We start from the raw sequence: 22,175 nt of genomic DNA on the forward strand, positions 1-22,175 counted from the left end.
GCTGTGGGTGAAGAGAAATTCACCACGCGATGGACTCAGATTTATGCGTGTTTTTCTCTTTGCCCATCCTGTGAGTACAGCGTTCTTGACTTTTTTTCCCTTCTGATAATCCTGTTTCCAGTTGAGAGACATAATTCATCGCGTGTCCACAGGAGAGCGGCTGAGCCGGCCTCGCTCCCTGAGCTCACGGTTGATCTGACTGCCCCCTGGTCCTGTGCACACACAGCCGTGGGGAATCCTGTGGTAGCTGACTGCGGCTTTGCAGCCAACCCACAGCTGGCCGGGCAAGCTCCCCTCGTGTTGTCCCTCCCACTGCCTGAAGCCTCATGGCTACACTGAGGCCGTTACTCCTCCACGCACACTAAACCAGCTTCCTGATCCCACAAGGACTCATAAACGTCAGTTTAGGGGAGACCTGCCGTTTTGGTGACTTGCTCTTTTTTATTCACAAGGGCAGGAGAGAGTGGGAATCGTCTGTCAGCTGGTTCACTGCTCAAATGCCCCCGATGGCTGGGGCTGGGCCGGGGCCGAAGCCAGGAGCTGGGGTCTCAGTGCAGGTCTGCTGCTGCCTCCCAGGGTCTGCAGTAGTGGGAAGCTGGAGTCAGGAGCACAGCAGGGACTCGAACCCAGGCCCACCAGTGCGGGGTGCAGGCATCTTAGCTGCTAGGCCAAACACCCGCCCTAATTTGGGCTTCTCTCTATAACCTTCAGTTAGGTTTCCTAACGTCGTGCACAAACTCTGTTGTGTTCGTGTGTTATGCTGTGATCACGGCTGGGCTGCTAGTGACGTCTTGTGGGCTGGCTGGAGGGTGCGTGCCCTGCGGCCACTGCGAGTTCTCGCCGCTGCTCTCTCGTGCTGTGCTGCCCACACTCTGGTCCCCTGGGTAGCTCTCAGTGCCCCTGCACCGTTCTGCCCTCAGCAAGGGGCTCTGAGTTGGGGCTGGGGAGATTTTGTTAGGCGTACAGCATCAGGATGGAGAATTTTATCCTCCTCCTACTTGGCTGAACCTAATCAATGAATGTTGAATAAAGCTTGGGTTTTTTTTTGCATCTGTTACACTGGGGATGTTTGTCACAGTGCCCAAGCGTGGCGCTCCTTTTCTGATATTGGGCCATATTGCATTGCTGGGACACAGTTACTCAGTTAGAATGCACTTTTGTTTATTGTACAGCGAGGTTTTATTGGGAGTTTTGCCTTCATAGTCATCATTGCTCCTCACGTGGTGTTTGTCAGGTCTGGGTGTCAAGGTTCAACTTGCCTCCTGAGCTGGTGGCATTGCTCCCCTCCTCTCCCTTTGGTTGTGTAAACAGACTGTGTCCACTACACCACCGGATCTGGATCCGTGCACGGGTAGAGTTAGCTGGACTGGTTAATCACCAACCCAAGTGTTGGAGTTCTTTCTTGATCAGTTTCAAAAATTTGTTTTTAAAAGAAAAGTCCGACTTGTCCTTTTTTCAGATGCAGTTGCAGGAGGTTGTTCACGTTGCTGCTCTCCTCTGAAAGCTTGTCCTTGTGAAGTCGCCCAGCTTTGTGTACGTTGGTCTGTATCAGGTCTGCTGAGGAACAAGGTGTCACTTGGCTGCTTTGTTTTGCTTTGGTTCTGTTGAACGAATTCCTTCTTCGTGCTTTCTGTGAGGGATGCCTTTTTTTGTTTTTATGGTTTATTTGTTTTAAAGGCAGAGTAAGGGAGAGACAGAGGTCTTCCATCCACTCCATTCCTCAAATGGCTGCAATGGCCCGAGCTGGGCCGATCTGAAGCCAGGAGCCAAGAGCTTCCAGTCTCCCACGTGGGTGCAGGGCCCAAGCACTTGGGCCATCTCCTGCTTTCCCAGGCCACGGCAGAGAGCTGGGTCGGAAGTGGAGCAGCGAGACTTGAACCGGCACCTGCACGGGATGCAGGCCCTGCAGGGGCGGCTTCACCTGCTGCCCCACATGGGGCCCAGTCTTTTCTGAGGCTGTCTCCTTGCTGGCTCACCCGTCCTGTGGGCCTTGCTGCTCGGCAGGGCTTCGGCTGCAGCTGTCAGGCTCTGGTGTGCAGACCCTGAGAGCCTGGAGTGGGGGCCCGGTGACCTCCTCTCTGGCCCAGGCCTTAGAGGCGAGCCTTGTTAACCATCTCTCGCCGGTTTGCAGCAGGCTGTGTACGCACGTTCACGTGCGCTGAAAACAGCGCCTGTCTCTGGACAGACGCGAATCAGCTCTGACATGACCCGGCCCACACCGCCCTGAGCGTCCCTGCCCCGTGCAGGGCCCTCACACCGTCCTACACGCCACTGCACGTGCGGCCAGGGTCACCGCCTTCTCTCCTGTGGGCAGTGTTTGCCACGTGAAGGTGCTTCACGAAGTATGTGGACAAACGGAAGAAAAGAAGTTTGTTTTGGTGCAAAACAAAAATGGAGACCTTTGCATGTTTTTCACGACATGGGTTTTTTGGATGACATTTTTGAAGAATGCAGGGATTTTGGAATTTTCTTGCCAATGTTTAATTTCCATTTTTCACGAACTTTTTGCAACTTTGTGCTTCGCCTCTGCTTGGTTTTGTCTCAAGGCCTCTCCCAGCAGTTCCCAGCCGGTCGGCTGCGGAGCCGCGCGCGGGCTGCGCCTGCTGCTCCCTGTCCTGGGCCCCTGCCTCTGTGCTCCGCGCTGCTGCTCCCTGCGGAGCACCTGCCCGCCAAGTGCAGCGCTGACGGCGCCTCCTGCCGGCCACGCTGCGCACCTGCGGCCTGGGGTCAAGGGAGGGGCAGGCGCGGAGACAGAGGCTGCACACAGCGGCGCTCGCCGGTATTTATTCAGACTGCATACAATAAAGTCTCTGCGCTTTACATTTCATTTACATCAGCAGTAAAAAAGTAACAGTGGACGGAACGCGACGTGTAAAGTGCCTTGGGGGGGGGGGTGCGGCGCAGAAGAGCGGCTCCCGCAGCGCCCTTCCTGCTGTCCTCCCGCGCTCTGGAGGTCCGGCCAGGGCTGGCTTTGGGAGCCCAGGGCGAGGGCGGGGGCGGGGCGCCGGAGCGGGAAGGCTGTGTAGACCCGCGCTCAGCAGCATGGGGACGATGGCTACATCTGCAAGGACTGCATGTCACACACATGAACACACACGATCACACACACGTGTGCCCGGAGGGCTGCAGAAGGGCTTTCCGAGAACAGATCTGTGTCAGGAACACAAGCAGGGGAAACGGCGCTCCCGGGCCATCCGGCCCTGGGCCGAGGGGAACACGGCGCCCGCTCGGGAGGCGCCCGCCTGGGCCGGGACCCCGCGCGCTGCCTCCACGTTCGTCCCGGAGCGGGGTGTCCGTCCGTGAGCGCCTTTACACCGAGCCCCGGCGTCTGTAGAAGAGCTGAGGTTTGAAGTGACAGTACCACTCTCCCGTGGGGACGGAACCTGCCCCCGCGGCCTGGGCGTCCCCGAGTCACTCGGCGGTAAAAACAGCGTGGTTGGATGTCAACCCGGGTAACAAAAAATACTTTTATATCAAATACAGTATCAAACTGTCATGTCATGTAAACACAGTGATTCTTGGTAGACGTGAGGCCAGGGCACCCAAACATGGCCACGGGGTCCATCCCTGCTTAGAGAACCGGAAAGCGTGCCGGCCGCGAGCGCCCCGCCCCCTCTCGGCTCGGGATTTTGGTCAGGGGGTCGGGGCTCCTCCAGGACGCGACTCTGCCCACGCACAGTTCCCGCCCAGATGCGTGGGGCCGGGGCGGCCCTGCGCCTTCCCCAGGGCTCTGGGCCCCGCGCCGTCCACTTCCGAGCCGGGACGCCTGCGTGGACGTGCCGCCCTGGAGCCGGCCGAGTGGCCGTGGTCGTGGTTGCCGCGCCGCGGGGCGCCGCTCACGGGGGTCCGGGCGCGGGTCCGGGGCGCCGCGGCCTCAGGCGTCCGCCGCTAGCCCTGCAGGTCGGAGAAGGCGGCGTGGCAGCCCTCGCTGCAGCTCGACGAGTTGCTCAGGGCGGCGGAGCCCGGGCTCGACTCTGCGGGGAAAGCAGGCGGAGACGGGGCGCTGCGGACTGCCGCCGCCCGCGCACGCCCCGCGCCCCGCCCCTGCGCCCCGCGCCTACCTGAGCTGCTCAGACACTGCGCCGAGCCCGCCTTGCGCAGGAGGCCGCTCAGGCTGCCGGCCGGCACCCAGCCCTCGGCGCCGCTCGTCAGGTCCCGCACGAACCTGCAAGAGGCGCGGCAGCGGCTCCACCGGGCGCCGGCGGAGGCCGAGCGCGGCGCGGCGGCGGGCGCGGGGGTCTTACCAGAGGCCCTCGGCGCCCTCCTCGACCACCTCCACCACGTCCCCGCCCTTCACGGCCAGCGTGCCCGGGCCCCCCTTCTCGCTGTCGGCCGTCACCGTGTACTTGCCCGGGACCTGCGGGAGCCGCGCGTCAGCACCCGGGCAAGCCAGGTCCGCCGCGGAGCGCCGTGGGCCGTGCGCCCCCCGCTCCCCGCCCACAGCTGCCTGCCACCCTGTGCACGGGCAGCTGCCTCTGGTCAGTGCCTGCTGGAGGAGCAGGTGCTGTCCTCAGGGGGCGCCGGGGTCCCCAGCTCCGTGGCAGCTGACCGGGCGTGCCCAGCTGCTGTGTCCCCCTGGAGCTGCCCTCTGATCAGGCCCCACTCCCACGCGCGCCACACCCGGAGCCGCCTGGGCAGGACCCCCAGGTACACCCACGCTGAGAACAGGATTCCGCCAGGCATGCTGTCCCCGCGGGCCGTGCTGGGGCAGCCTCTGGAGCGGCCCTGCCCAGCCCTTTGCTGCCCGGGGCCTCTGCAGCCCCGGTGTTTGTCACACAGCAGAGCGCGCCCACCCCGAGACGGCTCGGATTCTGCCTGAGCCGCAGGTGTGCAGCTAGAAGGCAGCTCAGCGAGGTGTGGACCGTCCCCTGTACACCACGCGGGCTCCGGCACGGAGGCCAGGGCAGCCGTGGGCACTGGAAAATCTACCTCAACCGGCCCGGGCTGAGCGGCACCCATCGGGACCCCGTCTCCGGGCGGCCCGAGTTACCAGCTTCCGGGGACCCAGGCCCCCGTCGTCCTCCGCGTCAGACGAGTTCACCAGCTCCTCGGCACTTGACCAGCCGCCGTCGTCCTCGGGGGCCTCCAGCGAGTGCGACGTTTTGCTCCAGCCTGCGAGAGGAGCAGACCCCAGTGAGGACCGGTCCCTCGCGCGGAGCTACACTGCACCTGCGAGGGTCTGCCTAGATGCCACCCACCCCGCAGGTCCCGCGGGGGCGGGGGCTCTGCAGCCGCTGGGCCAGCCCAGGTTGGTGAGCTGTCGCCTGCCTGCTCTGAGCCCCAGAGCCGACGCCCTGAGGGTGAGGAGGTTTCAGTAGGAGCCAGAACGTTGAACACCAGCAAACCGGGCCTGGGAGGCCGCTGAGGCCCTGGCGCTGCCTGGCTGCAGCCCACCCAGCCGGGTCGGCACACGAGGACCGAAACCCACACGCCGACCGCATTACGGCCCCGAGGGAGCGGCCGGGGGGACTCCGACGCTGAGCAAACCCCCGTCAGTGCCAAGGACAATGACCGTGGGAGCTCACTCCCGTGGGGCTCAACACAGCTGTGTGCTCAGACGACGCGGGAAGATCGGCACGCGGCACCCCAGCCGCACCGAGTTACAGCGCCCCCTGCTGGCAACGCCCAGGGAAGGCAGGGGAAGCTGTGCCGAGGCAGTGCCGGGCATTCCCCTAAGCCCCTGGGGCTCCAGGCTGGCCAAGGTCACGGCTCCTGCAGGGGCTGAGCCCCACCCTGCCAGGTCCTGGCTACACCTGAGCCCCCTGGGGTGACTGAGGGGCAGGTGGCCGGCGTCTGCGGGAACTGGGCAGTGGCGAGTTCCCAAACCACAGGCCCGTGTCCTCCCCGAGAGTGCACGGCAGGGCGAGGCGGCGCCGTGGGCAAGGCCCAGCTGCCGCTTACAGCCCCTCCTCAGCACCGCTCAGGGCCTCTGGCCACGCGGAAGCCACACTGAGGACAGCGGGGCCAGTCAGGAGGGTTGGCGTGGAAGCCTCTGCGCGGCCGGACAGCGAGAGGCACCGGGGCCAGGGAGAGCCCGCGTGGCCGCCGTGCAGAGGACAGGGAAGCCTGCGGCCGGGGAGCTCCCGTGAGTGGCCGGGACACGGCGGGGTTGGCAGGGTGCCTGCCCGAAACGCCTGGGGCCGCGGTGGGGACCCTGTTCAGGTGGCACCCGTGCCGCCAAGTGGGACACAGGGGAAGCCGCAAACCAGGAACCCTCCCAAACCCAGCCCACGCCTGGCCCAGCAGCGCAGCTCCGCCTGGGCCACTGCGGCCGGCCCACAGCCTGTGCTGCCTCCCGACTGCCGGCTTCACCCCAGTGACGCGCGGCCGGGGTGCGCGGGGTCCGCCCGCGCCAGGCTCACTCTACCTCGCAGACCAAAAGGAGTTGGGTCGCTCTTTACTTCATGTCGCTTAGCTTTTTTGTCAGGACTGGTGGGAGAAGCTGCAGGAGGAGGACGAGGCACAGACCAGGGAGAGAGGGGGAGGGGAGAGAGGGGGAGGGGAGAAGGGGGAGGGGGAGAGGGAAACAGGGAGGGGGGAGGAGGGAGAGAGCCAGGGGAGAGAGGGAGAAAGGGGTGGGGGGGGTGAGGGAGATAAATGGGGAGGGGGGGAGAGAGGAGACAGTGCTGAGACAGGCGGCGGCCCAGTGACAGATGCTGGGGCCGGGTGAGGGCTTTTGTGAGCAGGTGGCGATGGCCCAGGGGTCCGGGCGGGGCTGGGGGCCGCCTCCAGGTGTGCATTACCAGAGCTGACGGTCCGTCTGCTTCAAGTCCAAGGCCAGTCTCAGTTTTACAAAAGGACAACAGGCCCAGGGCCGGGGGCCTGAGCGCTCTGGGCTGGCGCCGGCCTTCCCCAGCCCGCTTCCTGCCCAGGCTGCTGGTCAGCAGCCCTGCCCGCTGCCAACGCCCAGCACAGCTGGCAGAAGAAGGCCCTCGGCCTCGGTGGACGGAGAGGAAGTGGCCGGTTCTGTGCAGCCTCTGGGTCCGAGAGGCTGGCCTACAGGTGTTCAAGGCCATGGCACTCCTAAAAGATGGCTCTGGGCACGCAGATGGAGCCGGGCTGCCCCTGGGTGTGCGCGTGAGTGGCCAGCATGGGCTGAGGACGCATGCGCTGTGGCCGTGACGTTCCCCCTCTGGCCTTGAGGGGACGCCGGAGCTCTGCCGAGGGCCCCTGCATGCTGGGGCGGGGTGGGGGGCTCTGCTCCAGACACCCACCTTGGCCCTTCTCGGGGGCCTTGGGCAGTGAGGAGCCCACGTAGCCCTCCAGGCTCAGGGGGTCGGTCTTCCGTTCTTCCAGCTTTTTGACATTCTTCGTGCTCCCTCTCGAGGGACTGACGGCGTCACACACATGGAGAAAGAAATGGGTTCTGAGGCTCGGACAGCTGCAGGCCCCCAGCCCATCCCCATGGCGTCCTGGGCCCCCCCACTGAGCCCAAGCCGCAGCAGCGGGAGAGCAAAGCCCTTCCTAGGAAACGGGTCTCTGGTGGCCGGGGGTGGGGGTGGGTTCCGTCTGTCACGAGGACACCCACTCCGCCTGGATTCACTGCTGCAGTGACTAGAGGCGGCCGGCAGGGCGGCGCTGTGGCGCAGTGGGTCAGGCTCACAGCCTGCAGTGCCAGCACACAGGGGCGCCAGTTCAAGTCCCGGCTACTCCACTTCCGGTCCAGCTCCCTGCTGGTGCACCTGGGAAAGCAGTGGAAGATTGCCCACGTGCTGGGGCCCCTGCACCCACGGGGGAGACCCAGAGGAAGCTCCTGGCTCCAGTATAGGCCATTATGGCCATTTGTGGAATGACCCAGTGGATGGAACAGGTCTCTGTATCTCCTCTCTGTAAATCTGCCTTTTAAATTAATTGAAAAAAAAAAAAAAAGGTGGCTGACAAAGCATGAAGAAAAGGAGAAAAAGAACAGGAAAACGGGCAGGAGAGCTACAAGGCAGCACGTGCAGGCCCAGCCCGACAGGTGCGCCCCCTGCAGGCAGCGGCCTCAAGTCCTGCTTCAGCCTGGAGCCCCCAGGCCCCGTCAGGAAGCGACAGGAAGCGGTCCCGGTGGGGCCATGGGTGAGGCTGCAGGGAAGGCCCTGCTGGGGCCAGCGTGCTCACCTGGTGCTGGACGGCGCGGGCAGAGGCAGGCTCTGGGACTGCTCCAGCGCCCGGTGCTGGCTGGCCTCTGGGGGGACAACACCACGCAGGGCTCACCACGACGGCCGCGGCCGTCCCTGCCCCTGAGCACCCTGTGGTGCTCGCGTGAAGGCTGGGCATAGGCACAGGCGGCCTCACCTCTGCAAGCCTGCAGCTGGCTGGTCAGCACCTTCCGGATCTCCGTCACCCACGCCGCCTTGATCTCGGGTGTCGGCGCCTGCCCAGAGCAACATCGGGCGCTGAGTGCTTGGCCCCGCGCAGCATCCTCTCGTCTGCACCCCTGGCTCCAGGGGCCCGCCTCCGCCCTCCTACCTGCACGATGTACACCTCCTCCCGGGCGTTGTACCAGATCTCGAACTTCTTGCTGTCACCCTTCACATTCTCGGTGATGCCGACGGCGGCCATCTGCCAGCACAGGGTGGCGGGGGGGTCAACGTGGGCACCGCCGCGGGCCGGGGCCGAGGGGCAGACCCCGCCTGGGCTCTCGCTCACGTTCAAGGACTGCTTGTAGCTGTAGGACGGGGCCTTCTCGTAGCCCTCCCCGTTCTCCTCTCGCTTCTTGCAGAAGAGCACGGCCTTCTCGTGCAAGAACAGGTGGCGCTGCATGGGCTTGAACCGGGCCAGCTCCTTGACCTTGGTGTGGCCCCGCTTGTGGTCGGTCCACACGCTGAACGAGCCTTGCATCAGCAGCCTGCCCAGCTCGCTGAGGTTGCCCTGGAATCGGCGGCCACGTCAGGTCCCCCCCGCCCCCCCGCCCAGCGCGCCACCAGACTGCAGGGGGCGGGGCCTCCTGGGCAGGGGCGGGGCCGAGGAGTGTGCACAGGGGACCCCTAGGGCGGCCCCGGGTCTCCTGGTGCCTCTGGGCAGGGACTTCGGTCAGTGTGGCCAGCAGGGTGGTCACGCGGCACGAGACGCGGACACAGCCAGCGTCAGTGTGTGGGAGCCCTGTGCTTCCCTGGTCTTCGCTCAGACTGCTGACAGCCCTCACCCACATCTCAACGTTAATTACAAAGGTGGCCAAGGGCGAGTGCGGAGGCTGCACAGAGGCAGACGTTAGGGAGGGGAGACACCTGTCTCCGGCCCGTGCACCCGTCACTCGTCCCCATGAGACGAGTGTCCCTGCTGCACAGCTGCCCGCCTGACCAGGAGCCTCAGGCCCCGAGCCCCGCCCAGACCTGCTGACCCAGACCCTGGCGCGCGCAGCCTTGGCACGGGCTTACGTCATAGCCGGTGATGGCGATGAGGTGCATGGAGTCGTTGACGGCCTTGAGGATGCCCAGGATGGAGCTGAGCGCCTCCTGCAGGTCCTCAGCCCCCTCGCAGTGCTTGCTGTACTTCAGCATCTCCTGGGCAGGCACACGGGCGTGGTGGGCATGGCACATGCTCACAGCAGCCGCCTGGGCTCCCGCGCACAGCAGGTGCAGCCCCTGGGCGGGGGCTCTGCACAGCACCTCATGCCTGCACACTGCACCCCTGCCTGCCCACTGTGGCCCCCCTGTCCCTGGTCTCAGGACACTGCCCTGCCGGCCCAGCAGCTCCCTGAAGCCAGGAGCCAGGCCAGACAGACGCTGCAGATCGGGAGCTGTGTGCTCGGAGGGGCTCCCGCCAGCCACTGTGACCCTGGCCGGGGCGGGCAGCCAGGCTGGCCCTGCCACCAGGGCAGGTGCACAGGGCACGCCCCCCTCCCCTGCACCACCCTGTGCACAGCGGGGCTCCGGCCTGTCGGGCAGGGGACAGTCTGAGGAAGCGGCTCTGAGGCCTGGGGCGTGGCCTGGTCCAAGCGAGGCCCCTGGGTGGGCAGGCAGGCGGGCGCGGTGCAGGTGCGGGGGGACTCACTTTGAGCAGCAGCTGGTACTTGGTGACCCTCTGCACGGGCTTCAGCAGGTAGGAGTCCAGGCTCAGCTTGTGGTCCAGCTTCCTCTGGCACTCCTGGGGCCGCAGAGAGCCGTCGGGCCTGCGGTTTCTGGACCGGGCCGGTGTGGGGGCACGGGGCGGGGCAGGGGACTACCTGGAAGAAGGGGCAGTCGGAGCACTGTCGCCACAGGCTCTCGGAGCGCGGCTTGTTCTGGCAGTACTTCTCGTAGATCTGGAACTCCTCCATCTGCACGGGGGACAGACCGCCTGCTGTGCCGCTCCACGTGTGGCAGGGTGACACGCATGTGCAGGCCCTGCCCAACCACCAGAATGGCCGAGCACAGCACAGGCAGGCATGGCCGTGAGTCCTGTGGGGCCTCCACGGTGGCCTGCAGGGCTGTCTACGTGACTGCACAGCCAGGGTTCCTGTGAAACCAACACCAGGTACCGGGCCAACACGCCTGAGCCCTGCATGAGGCCACGGCTCCCAGGCACCTGCCAGGACCCAGCGGTCATGGGGCTCAGGGGTCTCAGGGGACGCAGCCGTCACCAGGGCACAGAGGTCTTGGGGACGCGGCCGTCACCAGCGGGAACAGCAGGGTAGGCTGTGTCTCCTTGCACAGAGTCCTTGCAGCTCTGGCCTTGGTCTTGCGAAACCTTGGCCGAGTTGACTTTGTGCCTTGGGACAAAAGGCTGCCGCCCAGGGCACCATACAGACCTCCCGCTGTGAGACAGCTCCCAGGGCAGCCCCGAAGTGCTGCCCACATGGGGCGTGGCCACCCCTGCCAGCCACCACCGGCCAGTGCCTCTGCCTGGCCGGCCCAAGAACCTGAGCTTCTGAGCCTCTCCCAGGAGCCCCCGCTGCTGCTGCTGCCGCCACTGAGGACCCCACTCAGGACCAAGCGGCCCCCGGAGTGGACACAGACACTGCCACCAGCGAGCGTCTCAGCCTCCGGGCCCGCACTCCACGCACACCACTCCGCTTCCTGCTGTGGGGAGCTGCCTTTTCCACATTGCGTGGCACAGCGTGACGGGCTCTGGTGGGATGGCAGGGGAGGACCTGCCCCGCCGGCCCTTCCTGCTCCCCAAGCCCTGCCACCAGCCCCTCACGGCCGTGGCGGCCCCGCCGTCTTGGAGAAGAAAATGGGGCTCAGGCCAGCAGCTGAGGCACACAGGGCCCAGGGCCCGCGGCCGCCAGCTCAGGGCCCCCAGGACTCCACTGTCCAGTTTATTGTTTTCTCTCTCAGTGGAACTGGAAAAGTGCTGTTCCTTTGGCCCTGCGTTCAGCCACACGGGGCCCCTGCACTCTGGGGAGGACGGGGACGGCAGGAGAAGTGACAGTGACAAAGGACAGGCACGCCCACACTCACCCTCTCCAGGAAGCACCTCCCGACCAGCTCCGGGCAGTCGGTGTAGTTCTCCAGCTCCCTCAGGAAAACCCTGGGCAAGCGAGGTTTCCGTGAGGCGGCAGCCACCCAGGGCCCTCCACGCTCCACCGGGGCGGCCTCGGGACCCTGCGGCCCACACCCAGGCTCCCTGGCACGGCCACAGCATGGCTGACCCGGGCTGGCCGTGCCTCACTGTGGGCGCAGGTGTTCCTGTGGGGGGCCGCAGCGGCTCCCTGCCAGCCCAGGCCAGGATGCATGGTCAGGGGCCCCTGGGGAGCCGTGCCCAGGGGTCCGCCCTGGGCAGTGCCCAGCTCCCGGATGGGGCTGTGCCCCGCCCCGCTTCTGCCGGGCACCTGCCCCTGAGGCAACACTGGACAGGGCACAGGCAGGGCACAGGCAGGGCGCTGTGCTCCCCTCCCCCAGCCCCAGGACTGGCTGAGACCTCGCGTGCCGCCTCCGTGGAGAGGGCTGGCTCCCTGGCGGAGGACCTGCCGCCTCCTCTCTGAACAGAGACCGTGACGACGGGGGAGCGCTCCCAGCTCCCGCTGCTCCCCAGGCAGCACAGACTGGGCCCACCCTGCACCGCCTCTCTCAGGACACAGGCCATGTCCTCCTGCCTGCTCCCTGGGGCTCAGGACAGCGTGCACCCACGCTCCTCTCGCCCAGCAGCTCCCGTGCGTCACAGGGAACAGATGCACATGGAAACCAAAGCAGCTCAGTCGGTCCCCGGAGTCCCCCAGGAGGCCGACACGGATGGTGCCTCCAGTCGCTGTCCCTCAAGAGTGGCCCTGGGCGCCACGTGGGTGCTGCTGGGTGGTGAGGCCTTTGGGGTCTCCCACGGTGCCCCATGCTCCCCTCTGGGGAAGACAGCTCCCCCGCAGCTCAGGGGGAGGGGAGCAGGGCTGGGCCGCTCTGGGGGGTCTGAGCCCCTCCTGCTGCAGGTGGACTGTTTTTAATTCAGCAAGGTGCCCAAGGTCGTGCCCTTCCACCCTCTGCAGAGATCCACGCAGAGCCCAGAGACCCTGCAGACCACACAGGGCTCAGGGCAGCCAGGGCAGGCCTCACCTGTTGTGGAAGTGATAGATTTCCTCCATGTTCCCAAACAGAACGCCCTTCTTGCTGAGCAGGCCGGGAGAGAGCAGGTGCGCCATCAGGGGGTTCTCCATCTCAGCCGCGTAGCCCTGCCGGGGGCAGAGGTCGGCTGACCCTGCCACAGAGCGCCTAGTGCTGGCATGGCTGGCGCTGGGTCAGATCCCCTCGTGTGTACCACGGGGAAGTGGGCAGGTGATCGCTGGGACACGTGCGGCACACGTGCCCCACCACAGCAGTGTCAGATCCACTCGCTTGTACTGTGGGGACGCGAGCAGGTGATGGCTGGGACATGTGCAGCACACATGCCCACCACAGGGGGCGTGGTTAAGGGCACCCGGCCTGCACATCCGCCCTGTCCTGCCCATGACGTGCGTGTCCCCGCCCCTCCCCGGCACCCCGCGTCCAGCCCCACCTCCAAGACGCACAGCAGCTCCTCCACGTAGGCGCGCTCCGTGTCCAGCAGCTCATTCATCACGTGCCTGGGGTGCAGGGGAGCGGCACGAGTCTCACCGAGGCCACCTGGCAGGTGCACCCCCTCTCCACTGCTCAGCCTGCGTGTCCCCGGCCCGGACCCCGCCCCAGGTTCCATGGAGCCCCCGACCTCCCTCTGGCTCCCTCCTCAGCCAGCTCAGCATCCCCGCAGCCCCCCCCCTTCAGTTCCTGGGAGGGGTCATGACCTCCACGCTCCTGCCTGCTCCTGTCCACACAGTGCACATCCCACAACACCCACACACGTGTCCCTGCCCACACGGTGCACACCCCACAACACCCACACGTGTGTCCCTGCCCACACGGTACACACCTCACAACACCCACACGCGTGTCCCTGCCCACACGGTACACACCTCACAACACCCACACGTATGTCCCTGCCCACACGGTGCACATCCCACAACACCCACACGCGTGTCCCTGCCCACACGGTACACACCTCACAACACCCACACGTGTGTCCCTGCCCACACGGTGCACACCTCACAACACACCCACACGTGTGTCCCAGCCCACACGGTGCACACCTCACAACACACCCACACGTGTGTCCCAGCCCACACGGTGTACACCCCACCAGCGTGTGTCCCTGCCCACATCCCCGCTGCGCAGTCCGCCCCAGCACCCACCTGCGCAGCACGGCCAGGCTCTCCTCCTCGTCCCCCGTGCAGCTGCCGCGGCCCTGCCGGCTCTCACTCACTTCGCTCTGGGGACGCAAGGACAGGTCAGCCTCCACCTCGGGAAGGGGCTTCAGGCCAGAGCCCAGGCCGGCCTCTCGCGCGGGGACAGTGTGGGTCCCACAGGGACAAGGAGAGGAGGCGTGTAGACGTCCTTGGAGGCCCAGGGACCCAGGAGGTGGTCACAGAGAACCAGCTGGGCGCCTCCCCACCACCCCGACATCCACCATGGGCAAGGCGGGGCCGCTGCAGCCTCACCTTGGCCCTCCGGTAGGGCCCTCTCCGCAGGGGGCCACCCTCAGGGCTGGAGCTCTCCGGACCACGCCAGCCTCCTATGGAGGGGAGGGGGCAGGACAGTGTGGGCTGTGATGCTGGCCAGGGCAGCCCGGTCCCCAGGACAGCCCCGCTGCTCCCCCACACGGGTCACAAATCGCTCTCCTGGGCCCAGTGTGCCGAGGGCTGGCCAGCCGCTGGTGGGCTCAAGGGAACCGGTGCTGGAATTTGCCAGAGCTTGGAAGTTGGCATGCCCAAGACCGACTGAGGGAGGAGGGGGCCAGGGAGGCGACGGGGGCAAAACCCAGGAAGTGCGGCTGTGGCCCACGTGGCCTGCAGGAGCACAGGCTTGGAGGCGGGGGCAGCACAGGCTGCCCGGGACACAGGCGTGAGGGCACACTCTGGGTGGAGGCGGTGCAGGGGGAGGAACATCAGGGGGGCTCCTGGCATGCTGCCAGCTCTGCGGCCACACAGGCTCGCCGGGAACGGCTCATCTCGGCGTCGTCACGGCCACCGGCTCCCGTGGGCATTATTTACAAAGATGGATGCACGGCTGCTGGGCCTGGTCACACACAGGGTCCCCTGAGCTGGGGCAAGTGGAGGGGAGCAGTGCATCCATAGAAGTGTGTGTGGCCCCTGCGATGCACAGAGCCCAGGGGCCCGGAGCACTGGCAGGGCACACACCTGGGGAGGGGCACACACCTGGACACCCGGGGGGGTACACACCTGGGGAGGGGTACACACCTGGATACCTGGGGGGGGGTGCACACCTGAGAGGGACATACCTGGACACCTAGGGGGCACACACCTGGGGAGGGGCACACACCTGAGGGAGGGGCACACCTGGGGGAGGCACACACACCTGGGGCGGGGCGCATACCTGGATACCTGGGGGGGTGTGCACACCTGGGGGGGACATATCTGGGGGGAACACACCTGGGGGAGGCACACACACCTGGGGGGCACACAAATTGGGGGGGACACACACCTGGGAGGGGCACACACCTTGGGGGAACACACCTGGGGACGAGCACACACCTGGACACTTGGGGGGAACACACCTGGGGGAGGCACACACACCTGGGGGGGCACACACCTGGACACCTGGGCAGCACACACCTGGGGGAGGCACACACACTGGGGGAGGGGTACACACCTGGGGGGACATACCCGGGGGAGGCACACACTGGCGGGACACACCCCTGGGGGGCACACACCTGGACACCTGGGGGGACATATCTGGGGGGGACACACCTGGGGGAGGTACACACACCTGGGGGGCACACACCTGGGGGGCACACACCTGGACACCTGGGGGGTGTGCACACCTGGGAGGGACACACCTGGGGGGTACACACCTGGGGGGGCACACACCTGGACACCTGGGGGCACACACCTGGGGCAGGGCAGGAGGACTTGTTGGCCAGTGCCTCGGGTCTGGGGGCCACGGGCTGCACGGGCCGCGTCTGCCTGGCCGCCAGCTTCTTCAGGCTGGCCTGCCGGCGGTGGAACATCTCCTGGGTGCTCGCCTGCTTCTGCAAGACCTTCTGCACGTGGGCCTGCAGGGAGCGCGGGTCCGAGGGTGGCGTCAGCCCGCTCCAGCGCCCACGAGCCGGGGCGCCCGGAGGGAGAGGGGCCGCCCGGCAGCGCCCGTTACCATCAGGTCTTGGTTGAGGATGGCCTCGTACTCCTTGTAGATGGCACTGAGCTCCTGCAGCTTGTTCTCCGTGCCGGTCTCCAGGAACTTCTCGATCTCCCGGAGCGCCGCCTCGGCCCCGTCCTGGGACTGGCACTTGTCCACCGGCTGCGAGGCCAGCAGGAAGATGCCCTCGTCGCACCACCTCATGGTCTGGAACGGGAGGCGCCGTGAGGAGCTGCCGGCGCATGCCCTGTGCCGACGCCCTGGCTGCTCGCTGCACTGGCTGGCACACGGCGGTCACCGGGCCGGGCCCTCACGCACACGGAGGGGAGGCGGCCCGGGCGGGCTTCGCTGCGAGGCGGCAGGAAGGGGGCGCCCGGGGCAGGGGCCACGCACCGTCTCCAGCAGGCCGTGCAGCTCCAGGGACTTGTTCAGCAGCGCCCGCCTCCTCCCGATCTCCGAAGCAAACTGGTCGCACAGGTGCCGCAGCTCCTGGCACTTGGGCAGGATGGAGTCCACGGCGTAGTGCCTGTGCTCGATGAGCCGCCCGCCCTCCAGCGCCAGGGCGCGGGCACGGTCCACAGCTGCCTGTGGGACGAGGGCGTCCCCAAGAAGCTCAGGCTCCCGTCTGGTGGAGGCCAACGGGGAGCCCAAGCCGAGGAGCGTCTACACATCGGGGGCTGGGATGGCACAGGTGCCGGCGCCAGCCCTCGCTGTCCAAGCAGAGCCACGGCCCACACCAGCGCTGCGGCAAGGCCGAGAGGGCAGGGCCCTGAGGCCGGGCAGTGCCTGCACCCCGCCCGGGGTGTCCCTGGGGGACGCCGTCCCCGCCCCGGCCTTACTCGGGACTTCTCCTCAAAGTTGGCCAGGTCCTTCAGCAGGTGCTCCACGTGCGCCAGGCTGTTGCCGACATCCGTGAAGGTCGCCATCTTGTGGGTCACGGCGTCCAGGGTGGCTGTGACCTGGTGGAGAAGCAGCCGTCAGGGACAGAGGGTGGAGGGGGCCCAGCGGGGGTCTCCAGCAAGATGCACAAAGAACGCAGGCGCGAACAGACGGAGCGGCAGACCCCACACACGTGGACCCCCAAAAGGGAACCGTGCCTAGCCTGGCAGTTAAGACACCCGTGTGCCACATCCAACTGCCTGGTCCCTTCCCGGCTGCGGCCCTGAGTCCAGGCTTCCTACTGGGCAGCGGGCGATGGCTCCAGCAGCTGGGTTCCTGCTGCCAGGGAGGGAGGCCTGGACGGAGCGCCAGCCGTTCGGGCATTTGGGGAGTGAACCGCGGACGAGAGCTCTATTGGTCTGCCTTTGTCTCTGCCTCTCAAGTGAAAAAGCCGTAGGCCAATCTGCACACGTGGAGCCCACAGCTGAGAAGTGCTGTCACAGCTGGACGTGGAACAGCTCATCGCGAGAGCCCGGCTGTCAAGGACAGGGAGTCAACGGAAAAGTCCCAACGGGGAGTCTCCAGCCCCAGGTGGCTTTGCTGCGTCAGCCTACCAGACGCGTGCACAGGAACGAGCCCGACCGCACAGCTTCTTCCAGAGAGCAGAGGCGCAGGGGAGCCTGGCCTTCGTTTCATGAAGCTAGTCCAACATCACGCCCAAGGAAAGGACCGCAGCCGGGAGCCACCCAGCGAGCCCAGGTGCACGGTCCCTAACAGGGCGTGGCTCGGCACACGAGGCTCCACCAAGCTCCCGAACGCAACACCTGGTGTGGAAGGCAGCTCGGGCACCCGGGGCCTCCGAGGTGTGTGACAGGCGCATGGAGTCTGCGTGGCCTGGAAATCAGGCGCTGCATTTAAGAACGTGCCTGCGCCGACGCCCCTCCAGGCCCCGTCTGCACGTGCTTGGGTGGCATCGTCCGCCGCTCCCACAGGCGGCAGCTCACGTCCAGGGCTGGGCCAGGAGACGCACGGGCGGCCCTGGTGTCACCCCCAGCTGTGCTCAACTGTGCCACGCCTCATGCCACCCACAGAGGGCCACTGCAGTGCACTCCAAGGACCATGAGGCCTGGAGGGCGGAGCTGGGGGTCCCTGTGTCTCCTGAGAGCTGCCGGCCCCGGCTCAGCCACACACAGGCGCCGGTGCCTCCTCACTGCTGGCTTGGAGCTGTCCCCGGCTGCTGAGCCTCCCAGGGCAGACTGGGTGCACAGTACCGGGGCCGGATGCGCAGGATGTGTGGTACGCAGTCATCCAGCCTCGGGCAGGCCGCCCCAGTGCCTCCTCCCTGTGCCTGTGTCACAGCCACCAAGCCCAAGGCGGGATGGTGAGCGCTCCTGCTGAGCCCCAAGCCGTGGCAGGCCCACGGTACATGCAGGGGAAGGCAGGTGGCCCCTGCGAGGGTCCACAGACTGTGGAAGGAAGCACGTGTGGCCGAGCCAGCCTCTGACCCCATGTGTGTGACACAGCTACACCTTGTGAGGCAAGCACTGGTGGTAGAGTCCAGCACCGGCGCCTGGTGCAGCTCTCGGGGTGGCACACAGCCCTGGCCGCTGTCCCCGCTGCGCCCCGGGGGCCGGCCCTGTCCTGCCCACTCCCCGTGCTGCCCACTCACCTCGCGGAAACCCTGCTCAAAGTGCCGGAGCTGCAGGCACTGCTCCAGCTTCTGCTGGTGTTTTGCCCAAAACTCATCGAAGGCAGCCTCGGTCTCGTTCAGCTGTGCCAGGAGCCTGGGGAGGAGACACGCCGCAGGGTGTGGGCACGCGGGCACGCATGGGTCGGTGCCACAGACAGTCCCCCCGTGTCTGCGCCTCGCAAGCCTTGCCATGCCCCTTCATGCCGTGCACTGAACCACAGTGGGGGTGCGGGCCGGGAGCCCCACCGGGTCAGGGGGCGGTTCACACAAAACCACAGGTGCTCCTCCAGTGCCAGCGTGCCGTCCCCGCCACGTCACACAGCGGAGCTCGCGCCCTCGTGCTGTGGCCGTAACTGCTCGCCCCTTCGGTTCAGGGTGGTGGGCGCTAGGGGTCGGGTGTGGGGGTCCTCAGCCCTGGGTGCTGCACTGAACGCCGGCTTCACTCTCCTTCCCCACCCTGGGAAGTGGACACGGGGCCCGACCAGGAGCTGACATCCTCTGCAAGGTCCCAGCACCCCACCCCCCACCCACGTGGGCCCCACCGTGGGCCTCCTGGGCTTGGCTCTGTGTGGCACAGCTGGTAGACAGCCAGGACAACCTCAAGAGGATCGGCCCCAGTGTCTGACCTGGGCTGTCCATCACAGTCGCCCCCTGCTTGTGTCCTCACGGCGAGGGTGGGCGGTGGCACCTGCCCGCTGGCAGTGTGGCTCCCACATGGTGGGGGCAGTGCCATGAGGTGCTGGCTGCATTAACCCGCCAGGCAGGGTGCCCTGTGCTCTGCTACAAGGCGGGACACCCGGGACGACACTCATCCTGTCACCATGGAAACGTGAGGCTGCCGCTGGCAGAGGCCCAGGGCGCCCTGTGGGCGTGGGCGCAGGCGTGAAGGTGCCGCGTGGGCACCCGCATCCCATATCTGAGTGCCTGGGGTTGAGTGCCAGCTCTGCCCCCCCTCTAGCTTCCTGCCAATGCCCCAGAAAGCAGCAGCGATGGCTCAGGCAGCTGGGTCCCTGTGGCCGCCATGTCTCCAGCACTCCCTGGGCTGCGGCCAGAGCCCAGGCGGGACGGCTCCACTCACCTCTGCACGGTGGCCTGGTTGTCCAGCTGGTCCTGGTTCACACTGTGCGCCGCGGCCTCGGCCAGTGGCTCCCGGATGCTCTCCAGGATGCTGTGCCCCTCCTTCAGGGCCAATTGCAGATCCCCCTGCAGAGACGGCAGAGGCTCGTACCGCTGCCGTGGCCGGCCGGGCGCAGGCTCAGGGGCCCAGGCTCGTCCCGCTGCCGTGGCCGGCTGGGCGCAGGCTTGGGGGCCCAGGCTCATCCCGCTGCCGTGGCAGGCCGGGCGCAGGCTCGGGGGCAGTGTGGGGACCCTCCCCGTGGGCACGGGACCAGCTCCTCTGTGCAAGCTGCACCGCACACCGCACTGGAAAGAGGAGCCATGCAGCTGTGCGGCATGGGGCAGAGCTAGGGTTACAGGACTAGGTGGGAGAGTAACCGGAAACCAGGCCTCCTCCATGTCCCTGCTGCCGCCGCCAGCCTCACCGGGGCAGAACAAAGGCTCCTCTGAGGGAGTTAGTGGCCGCACGGCAGACCTGGCTCAGCGCTGACTCTCCCGAGGCTGCAGCATGCAGGCTGCCGGGCGCACCTGCTGCTCAGGAGACGGGTGCCCCAGATGGTGCTGCGCCTGAGCACGCCTGCACCCGACACATGGGAGAGGTGGCCGGCACTGCACTGCCTGCCCTGTGCCAGAGAGCACAGCGTACGGGGGAAGACGCTGACACCGCCCCGGCTGCTCCGGGCACACTGAGCACTGGGTCCAGGCCGGCCTGGGAGTGTGTGTCATTGAGCCGCCGTGGAGAGGACACGTCCTGTTCTGTGCAGGCTCCCGCCTGGATCCCTGGCCTGGCCACGCCTGTGGCTGCCCCCACCCCCATACTCTCCCACGCACCCTGCCCCAGCCCCTGCGCAAGCTGCGCTTACCTTGGCTTTGTCCTTCTTCTCCGTGTGTGCGCGCAGGACTGAGCCCGTCGACTGGACGTCGTTGGGCAGCTCGGTCTCAGCCAGCTCCGTCCCGAAGGACTGCAGCCTCTGAGCCGTCTGCTTCACCATGAGGGCAAAGCTTTCGATGGCCTTGGGGAGGGGCAGGGAGTGCGGGTCACGGGCTGCACGCACACAGCACCTGCCTGCTTCTGACGGCAGGTTCCGCGCTCAGAAGGGGGAGGTGGCCGGACGGGCACGGTGCACATGGGTGCATAGGGGAGGCCTCTGCGTGGACGCCAGGCCCATGTCACGGCCACGGCATCGCCCCGTCATCCTCCCTGTCCCTCTCCCTAGGGGAGTGTGTGCTGGCCTGCGGGCCCGGGGCGAGCCACTCCCGCGTCATGGCTTCCCGATGACCAAGGTCTTGCGAGACCAGCTCCTCACTCTCGGGGAAGCAGGCCGCTGAGAGCCCGGCACGCTCCGGGAAAGGCAAGGGCGGGCTCACCGTGCGGTGGCACAGCCACCGGGAGTGGCAGTAGTCCAGGGTCCCCCCGAGGTCCTCGGTCAGCTGCGACTTGTCGATGTAGCCGTGCAGTTCTGGCACTGAGCTCAGCATGATGACCTGGCGAGAGGCCATGATGACCTCGGGGGACTTGGGCAGACCCGGGCCCACCCCTCCTCCGGCCCTTGGCAACGCGGCTGCCCTTTGAGCAAGGGTACGCGACAGGGAACAGCACCAGGTGACACTGCGTGCACACTACAGGGAACGTCACCGGGTGAGGGTGGGGACCCGCAGTGGTGGCACTGGATGGGCCTTGTGCCTGCCCTGGTAGGCCTCAGCGTGCGAACCAATGGTGCTGACTGCGGCGGGGCCATCGTCAGAGAGCACAGCATGGCCATGCCAGGCCACCGTCCGGGAGAGTGGCAGACGGCTCCTGAAAGGCTCTGCCTGACAGGGAAGCGGGGGCTGCCAAGGCCGAGGGGCCCACCCACCCGGCTTATCCCCACCCACCCGGCTTATCCCCGCCCACCCATCTTATCCCCGCCCACCAGGCTTGGCTCCTGCTTTCTAGCTCTGTTGGCTCCTCTGTGGTCTCCCCCGCCGTGAGTTCCAGATAAAACAGAGCCTCTGCTCTGGGCCGCCAGGCAGGCTAGGAAGCACGACCCAGAGGCTCAGCACAAAGCGCTGTGGTGTCCTGCCACGTCACTCAACGCCCCGGCAGTGCGCAGTGGGAGCTCTCAGCGTTCCCAGGGGACACGGACAATTCTGGGGACTTGTCACAATGATGGGGTGCTGCTGAGACCCCACAGTCCAAGGCGACAGCACTCACTGCCCCCAAGGTGGACGCTGAGCACCCTGACTGAGGCACAGTGCACATTTGGAAACTGCGAGGTTCTGGGGCCAGGGCACGTGTGGTGGCTCAGCGGGTTAAGCCGCCGCTGCAGTGCCGGCATCCCGTACGGGCGCCGGTTCCTGTCCCGGCTGCTCCACTTCCGATCCAGCTGTTCATGGCCTGGGCAAAGCAGCAGAGGACGGCCCAAGTGTTTGGGCCCCTGCACCCACGTGGGAGACCTGGAGGAAACTCCTGGCTTCGGACTGACCAAGCCCTGGCCATTGCAGCCATCTGGGGAGTGAACCAGGGGACGGGAGATTTCTCTACTCTCTGAACTGCTGACTTCCAAATAAGTAAATACATTTTTTTAAAAAAATTGTGAGATTTGAACTTCAACTAGAATCTAATGGTAGTAGAGACGACTCTGCCCTCTGTCCTATGAAATCATTCATGTGCCGCCAAGAGCCGTGGCTCAGGCCAGGACAACCCAGGAATGATGGGGTGGTCTGGGGGTGTAAGGCCCTCCCTCCTGACACCCCTGTCTCAGCAAGCATCCTCCTCAGTGCTCTCCACACACACACCCGGCCCCAGGCCAGTTCTCCGGGAACTCTGACCACCTCAGAGGGCTCTGGAACACACACATACACACACACCCCGCCCCAGGCTGGTTCCCCAGGAACTCTGACTACCAGGGAGGGGTCTGGAATGCACCAACACACACACACACTGCCCAGGG

General features: G+C 66.3%; 1 protein-coding gene across 1 annotated transcript in view; it reads right to left on the reverse strand.

The window, feature by feature from the left end:
• Positions 1-3,888: 3,888 nt before the first annotated feature.
• Positions 3,889-22,175, reverse strand: part of MCF2L (MCF.2 cell line derived transforming sequence like) — a 148,093-nt gene continuing 129,806 nt past the window's right edge. Inside the window, exons 6-31 of the mRNA XM_062195250.1 lie at positions 20,611-20,727; positions 20,106-20,255; positions 19,205-19,329; positions 18,106-18,220; positions 16,397-16,516; positions 15,951-16,142; positions 15,573-15,764; positions 15,312-15,474; positions 13,901-13,974; positions 13,595-13,671; positions 12,886-12,952; positions 12,447-12,562; positions 11,364-11,433; positions 10,148-10,240; positions 9,976-10,068; positions 9,360-9,485; positions 8,632-8,853; positions 8,452-8,544; positions 8,278-8,356; positions 8,101-8,167; positions 7,215-7,330; positions 6,368-6,442; positions 4,991-5,112; positions 4,245-4,357; positions 4,062-4,165; positions 3,889-3,974 (exon numbers count right to left, since the gene is read on the reverse strand). Of these exons, the coding sequence (XP_062051234.1) occupies positions 3,889-3,974; positions 4,062-4,165; positions 4,245-4,357; positions 4,991-5,112; positions 6,368-6,442; positions 7,215-7,330; positions 8,101-8,167; positions 8,278-8,356; positions 8,452-8,544; positions 8,632-8,853; positions 9,360-9,485; positions 9,976-10,068; positions 10,148-10,240; positions 11,364-11,433; positions 12,447-12,562; positions 12,886-12,952; positions 13,595-13,671; positions 13,901-13,974; positions 15,312-15,474; positions 15,573-15,764; positions 15,951-16,142; positions 16,397-16,516; positions 18,106-18,220; positions 19,205-19,329; positions 20,106-20,255; positions 20,611-20,727 (2,967 nt within the window). The remainder of the gene's footprint in view (positions 3,975-4,061; positions 4,166-4,244; positions 4,358-4,990; positions 5,113-6,367; positions 6,443-7,214; positions 7,331-8,100; positions 8,168-8,277; positions 8,357-8,451; positions 8,545-8,631; positions 8,854-9,359; positions 9,486-9,975; positions 10,069-10,147; positions 10,241-11,363; positions 11,434-12,446; positions 12,563-12,885; positions 12,953-13,594; positions 13,672-13,900; positions 13,975-15,311; positions 15,475-15,572; positions 15,765-15,950; positions 16,143-16,396; positions 16,517-18,105; positions 18,221-19,204; positions 19,330-20,105; positions 20,256-20,610; positions 20,728-22,175) is intronic.

Source organism: Lepus europaeus, chromosome 6, assembly GCF_033115175.1.
Source record: "Lepus europaeus isolate LE1 chromosome 6, mLepTim1.pri, whole genome shotgun sequence".
Classification (NCBI taxonomy): Eukaryota; Metazoa; Chordata; class Mammalia; order Lagomorpha; family Leporidae; genus Lepus; species Lepus europaeus.